The following is a 7025-nucleotide window of genomic DNA, read 5'->3' on the forward strand; positions in this document are numbered from 1 at the left end:
TAAATTATTATAAGAGTTACTACCTGTTGCAATTGAGCCCATTTATAACATTATCAACTCGTCAATAAATCTAGGCCATGTCCCAGGACCCTTTAAGATGGCCGTCATTAAGCCTCTAATCAAAAATACGATCACATAACCCCAATTTTATCAACCCAAAATTAAGTTTCCTATATTGACTTTAAAGTTCTTTTAATCACCTATAAGGCCTTAAAGGGTTTAGCCCCTACCTACCTAACAGAGCTTCTATCACACTACAAGCCATCACGCTCTCAAAGATCTCAAAACTCAGGACTTTTATAATACCTAGAATAACTAAATCCACCAAAGGGGGTCGAGCTTTCTCATAAGTAGCACCTAAACTTTGGAATAGCCTTTCCGACACTATTCGAGGATCAGACACACTCGCCCAATTTAAATCTAGATAAAAGACGCATCTTTTAAGCCAAGCATTCCCTTAATGCAAAATATGCTAAATAAACCACCGGGAGACTGCTGACATTAGATATTATTTACTAGGTCTTTTTAATAACAAGTTAAAGTATTCATGTTCTGTGTTTTACCCTTTTTTTGTGGACACTGGATGTTTTTCCTTTTTCACACCATTCTTTGTAAACCCTAGAAATGGTTGTGCGTGAAAATCCCAGTAACTGAGCAGATTGTGAAATACTCAAACCGGCCCGTCTGGCACCAACAACCACGCCACGCGCAAAATTGCTTAAATAACCTTTCTTTCCCATTCTGACATTCAGTTTGGAGTTCAGGAGATTGTCTTGACCAGGACCACACCCCTAAATGCATTGAAACAACTGCCATGTGATTGGTTGATTAGATAATTGCATTCATGAGAAATTGAACAGATGTTCCTAATAATCCTTTAGCTGAGTGTATACAGTGAGGGAAATCATTTTTCGATTTCCTGCTGATTTTGTAATTTTGCCTGCTTACAAGGAAAAGAAGGGTCTATAATTTTTATGGTCGGTTTATTTTAACTGATAGAAACCGAATATTAACCAAAGAATCTGGGAATGTATATGAAGTTTATAAATTGATTTGCATTAAAGTCAGTGAGATAAGTTTTGATCCCCTACCAACCAGCAAGACTTCTGGCAGATTGGTTTTGTCCCTATATGGACCACAGATTAGTCCTGTCACTTTATTAAAGTACTCCTAAATCAGCTTATTGTGTATGTAAAACTAAAATGTATCCCGACACATGTGCAAACCTGGTGACCAACTTTCAGAAATGTCTGACTTCTGTACTTTGTGCTTGCCAACAAGGGTTTCTCCACCAAGTTAGGTTTTGCTCCGGGATCAAATACTTATTTCCATGACTGAAATGCAAAAAACATTATTAACATTTATATAAAAAATTCCCCTGATTTTGTCTCTATCAGTTAAAATAAACCTAAAATAAAAATGATAGATCTTTAATTCTTTTTGAAAATATTGTAATTGTTTTACTCGCGCAAAAAGTCTCTCACTTTAGAAGTTATACATTAACCACATTGAGTCTTATAGATTACTTTTCTGATGGATATACAGATTTTTTGAGCTTTAAAATAGGGCACAGTTCTGTGGTAATGCTAACATTAAACCGTCAGATTTGTATTTAATATTACTGATTGTTTTGGGTGAAGTAAGACAATCTAAATTGACATGGAGGTATATTATGGGGTCAATTAAAGTTTTGGGGTAAAAAATGTCCTTAAAAATGCGAGTGTCCATAGAAGCTTTACTAAATTTACCACTTTTATTAACATAATCATCTAAAATAAAACAATACACATTTAACTATATTGTGTCCTGTATTATGTCATAGGGCTTTGCAATTAATCATAATTGATTTTCAAGTTTGGCTTCTAACAAAAATTGAAGTCAATACAAAAAATGAAGTAAATTATTGTATGTTTCACAAGGATTTTCTAATTTCCTCTCGTGTAATAAATCCACAGCACACATCTTTACAATGGATCAAGGCTTGTAATGTTTGATCAGATACAGTGCATCCGGAAAGTTATCAAAGTCAACTTTTCCTCAAAATTCTACAAACAATACCTCATAATGACAACATGTAAGAAGTTTGTTTAAAATCTTTGCAAATTGATTAAAACGAAAAAGCATATGTACATAAGTATTCATATACTCTGTAATATTTTCCTAAATAAGAAACCTGTTTGTAATGTTAAAGACCACTTTTCTTTGAACTTGCATACTCAAAACACTGAGTTTCTTAATTTCATGTTCTTTTCAACTAAACGTATTTCTTCTTAACCTCTTAGAGATGGAAAGCAAGACAAGAAACACTGCACACCAGTTAGTATTAGGCTACAGCCACAACCTCTCTTAACTAAAACACGGATAAAAATGCCTGTATTTTGAAGCAGAAATTTGGCAAAAACAAAATTGAGAAACTTTGCCTTCAAACCAGAACATGAAGCAGTATGATTGTTAAGATCCTTTTTATTAATCCATTTCTGTCCATTGGCACTTGTTGATTTTTGTTAATTTAAAATCTACAATCTTTTTCCAGTCCAGCTACATAATGTACATCAATCTGAGTCCAGTCCAGCTAGATAAAGTCCATTTTCCGGTCTGTGTCAGACACGGTCAATTGACTTGTATATTAAATATATGAAATGAAATGAACTACTCATCATTTAGATTCTTTGCGGAGGTCTACTGGAAGTTAAGTTTGGGCCACATAACATTTATGTTGTTGCTGCCAAAACCGTATACAAGTAAATACAGTTTTAAGTCTCACCCTGATCTCCAACAAACGACATGTTATTTAGTAAAGTGCTGTTTGAAGACTTTTTTTTATTAGATACAGTAAATGCATATAAAAATTGAAGAGTTTGTATAATTTGTCCAAGACATTTAGAAAAACATTAAGCAACATTTTTAAAAGAAAATATTAAAATGTTTTAAAAAATAAAATATGAAGATATTTCACGGCACATGATTGCTTTCACCAGCTTTGCTCCCCATTTTTTTTTTGAAACGATTTACTTTTACAAAATATTTAAAAAATTTGTAGTTTGCATTTAAGATAAAAGGGAATTTAAGAATTGTTTCTGTTTAACTAAAAACAGAACTAATGAAAACATCAATCATATAAGAAAAACTTAGTGTATATAAATGACATGAGTTCATATGTTTCACTGGACACGGGGGACATGAAGAATCACTTTCTTCCTCATGGCAACTTCCTGGACAGGCATCTGTTTTTTGTTAAATCCCTCATGGCTGACTTCATCATTCACAGCGAGCAGTATTGTCTGGATGTCAGTTCCCCTAAAAAAATATATTATTACATAATAATAAAATAATTGTTTGATATAACACAGGTCTATCTTTGTGACAGAAATCCATTCATATTTTGTCATTAACTTTTTTATATACTGAAGCAAGTTAAGTAAAAAGTTTCAAGTTTAAACTCACTGTGGACAATGAGTCTCTAGCTGCTGGCAGAGTGACTGAATAAACCAGGAGCCTTTCAGTGGGTTTCTAAAAGAGACGTAATGGTCAATAGTTGATCTGGCAATGAGGAAATCCGAGTCAGCCGGGATTGAGACTAACACCCTTTGAGCATCGACCTCCAGCTCTGACTCGTTTCCTTCTGGATCATCTGCTTGGACCTGAACAGCATTTTGCCATTTGTGCCCACGACAAGCTTGTATAAAAAACAGTTTGGGTCTGCCAGCTAGGTTCCTACAATTAATGCCATTGAAAGGTTCACGTATTTCATCAACAGAAACAATTTTATCGTCGGTTCCATGGACTCCGTCACTGCTGCCATGGCTCAGGATGCAGCATATGAAGCAGTCACCATTGACGGTCTTGCCCAGGTCCTTCAGGAGATCCTTCATTTGTGCTGCGGTTTGATCTTTGTGTACAACCACCGTAAACCCCAGCCAGCGGAAAACTCTGTCAAGAGACTCTGAGGCATAGGGAAAATACAATAAGTATCTTTATGGTAAGGTAAGATTGCTGAATATTATTATACAAAGTTACCAAATACAAATGTATTTCAAAATATTTTAATAAAACAAACTTTGATCCTCATCTGATCCCGTCCTTTTACTCAGTCCTGCGAAATTTACATTGTTGATGATTACGCAGGTACCACGTGGAATCTGTGTTATTGTGTATTGCCCGATCTGAAATATGCAGACAGAAATACATTAGTATACAATTATTAAACATACTTGACTATTTCTTACCCGACTTTAAATCTTCAGAAAATGAAAGTGACCTCTGATGTCACCTGGTCTGTAAAACAAATGCACAAATTAAAAAAGGTTCACCAGGAGCCAACCAGAGCAGCATTAAAACAGCAGGTGAACGGGTGGGATCTCGGTGTACTGGTACCTTGTAATGTCCTTGGATGTGCAATGATGGCATGACCCACCAATGATGGAAAAGTCTCCAATATATTGTCCAATCTTAAAATCTCTACAAGCTTGCAGCAGGTTTCCTCTCCCTTGCTCATGAGTTTGTCCAGAAGGTCAATGGTCATCTTCTCTCTGTTACCGACATCTTTAAGATTCCTGTACTCCCGCGGGGTAATAAGTTTTCCTTGATGCGCGTGCTGCAAGATGACGTCAGCTTCTTCACATAAGGTAGCGACTAGGAAGACTTTATGTTCACGAATTCGTTCACGGTTTTCACTGTTCGCATCCATAGCTCAACGCCAAATAGCTGGAAAATATAAAAGATGCGAGAGAATAAAAACGATCTATCGTTTGTAAAACGATATGTTCCGTACAGTAAGTCAGTAGTTAAACGTTGATTATCCAGTTCATCGATAAAACATAACAATTTAAAAACAATCTATAAGCGTTGGGTTTCTTTTACTTGCCTTACGTGGCAGTGCATTGTTTGCTTTCGTTTACTCTGTATCGCAATAAACCTTTGTAACGGTAGCTACTGTTATGTAGCTATTTTACTCCACTTATTTCAACAAATAACTTGCACATATCAAAACTATTTAGCTTGATTTATGAATATGATACGTTTTATGTAACACTCACATTGGTAAGAGTTTCCCTCGCAATCACTCGAACGCGGTGCGGAAGCGCGCCCAGGAGAGGGTTGCCAGATAGTGAGGGTTGCCAGATGCTTTGTTTTATGTGTTTTTTATTCACGTCAGTAAGCAAAGTTATCAAGGTTAGGGTTAACCCTATTGTTATAAAAGTTATTATGGTTTAGTCCACTGATCAGTTTCACATAATATCTTCAGTTCAGAAATAGAAATTTACTGAGCGAACCTCAAACGGATCTTTATCCAAAACTGTTATAATCTCTAAACTGTCCACCATCTATTTCCTGCACATTTTAACACTAGAAGTGTAAATATTTGCTTTAATAACCATTTGGCTGTTCTGGAACCTGTCAATTCTCTAATGGATTTCAATGGAGAATTTAAACTGTATATTCAGATTCTTCATCACTTAGAAATCACGTTACGGTTAAGACTTCTCATGCCTGTAAACTGATACACCTTAGTAGGGTCTCTACAGGCCTGCAGACGCCTCTCCTGTTCCCTCAATGTGTCAATGATGACAAGCAAGTCAAGACGTTTCTAGTCGAAAGAACAGGTATTTTACATTACTCACTGTCTCCAAATGCTCTTTGTAAACCAGATATAAATCATTCCAAAACATCCACACGGACCAGCAAAGAGATTAATCAAATCATAAGGTGAGGAGGTTGCTGGATAAATTTACCTGTTGCAAAAATAGGGTGATTCTTCAAATTCTTTGCAGGTTTCCTCCCCCTTGCCCATACGTTTATCAAGTAAGGCCTTTTCTTTGCAGAGGATCCTTTAAGGAGCGGTACTCACGGTCAGTGATGATTTCATCTTGTTGCATTACATTTGCGCATTCGGCAGACGCTTTTATCCAAAGCAACTTACTGTTCATTACATTGTATTATACATTTGTTTCTGACTATGTGCAATCCCCTGGGATCGAACCCATGACTTGGCCATGCTCTAACCACTGAGCCACAGGAAAGCTGTTGCACATCCTGCAAGATGATGTCGTGATCTCTTTGTAAAGTATAAATAAAAAATGCTTTTTTTGACTAATGCTTTGCTTGAATGGTTTCTGTTTTGATTGCATGGTTCAAGATCAACCCTAAAGAACAGAAGGAGAATATAGAGATTATAGTTTTAAATCTCTAAATGGCTTATAGTTATCTTTGATCCAGAGTCATTACTTTTATCTCTCTATGTTATGCTACTACCTGAACGTCCAGGACACAAAATGCATTTCAGGAGGGACACAGCAGCAATTATTATAGTTTATAGTCTTGTGCAGTTATGCCTGATGTAATACACTCATCCATGTTCTTCTGTTTTGATACTGAAAAGGGAAACAGAACTGGAATGCTACACGGAAGTCAATCGGCCATCACAACCAAAAAGATGTTACTGGTTTAAGCAGAAGTGATGATGAGCATATGTGTAGTTTCATTGTAAATTCTACAGATTTCTAGTTTCCTTTGGTAAACATTTGAAGATCAGCACTGTCAGTGAACACAGTGAACATCACATTTTGAGGAAAGTATTGGTGCTTCCAAACACTTGTGGTGGCAGAAGAGAAAACCTTTAGTGCGCGATTGCTTACATTTGACATTTTTTTGTATAACTGCATCTCCACTACATTTTTTTAATGCAGGTCACAATTAGTAATAAAAAAATGCATAAATCAATTTCATTAGTATAAACGAGAATTTTATTGCATCTTGGAGATTGAATTGGCTCTTTAGGACAGCCATGTAAGGGACTAGTTTACAAAAAAATCTCAATGAAAATATAAAAAACAAATATTTAATAACAGTATTGGCCCCTATTGATTTTAATTGTACGAACACAAAACCACATTATTTTGACATTTATCTTTTTTCTTCCTAAATAATATGTTTGGAAGGACATACTTTTCATATTTGGGCGAACTATCCCTTTAAGGATAGGATAGTAGGTGTGTCCAATTTTATGCAGTCTGCATTTACTTTCA

The 7025-nt window shown here is 35.7% G+C and overlaps 1 protein-coding gene across 1 annotated transcript; it reads right to left on the reverse strand.

The window, feature by feature from the left end:
- Window positions 1-2793: 2793 nt before the first annotated feature.
- LOC306896032 (caspase-8-like) lies at window positions 2794-5083 on the reverse strand. Its single transcript, XM_079459682.1, has 6 exons — window positions 5037-5083; window positions 4375-4704; window positions 4259-4275; window positions 4058-4163; window positions 3445-3943; window positions 2794-3297 (listed from the first exon to the last, which is right to left on the reverse strand). Exons 2-6 carry the CDS (start codon window positions 4685-4687, stop codon window positions 3162-3164), a joined length of 1071 nt encoding a protein of 356 aa, XP_079315808.1. The 5' UTR covers window positions 4688-4704; window positions 5037-5083; the 3' UTR covers window positions 2794-3161.
- Window positions 5084-7025: the final 1942 nt, after the last annotated feature.

This window comes from Barbatula barbatula (genome assembly GCF_947034865.1).
Source record: "Barbatula barbatula genome assembly, chromosome: 7".
Taxonomy (NCBI): domain Eukaryota; kingdom Metazoa; phylum Chordata; class Actinopteri; order Cypriniformes; family Nemacheilidae; genus Barbatula; species Barbatula barbatula.

Coding starts and splice junctions, on each gene's coding strand:
- LOC306896032 (XM_079459682.1), bottom strand. CDS start 4,687: ATGGATGCGAACAGTGAAAACCGTGAACGAATTCGTGAACATAAAGTC. Junction 3,944..4,057: donor GGGATCAGATGAGGATCAAA/GTTTGTTTTATT, acceptor CCTATGCCTCAG/AGTCTCTTGACAGAGTTTTC. Junction 3,298..3,444: donor CTAGAGACTCATTGTCCACA/GTGAGTTTAAAC, acceptor ATATTTTTTTAG/GGGAACTGACATCCAGACAA.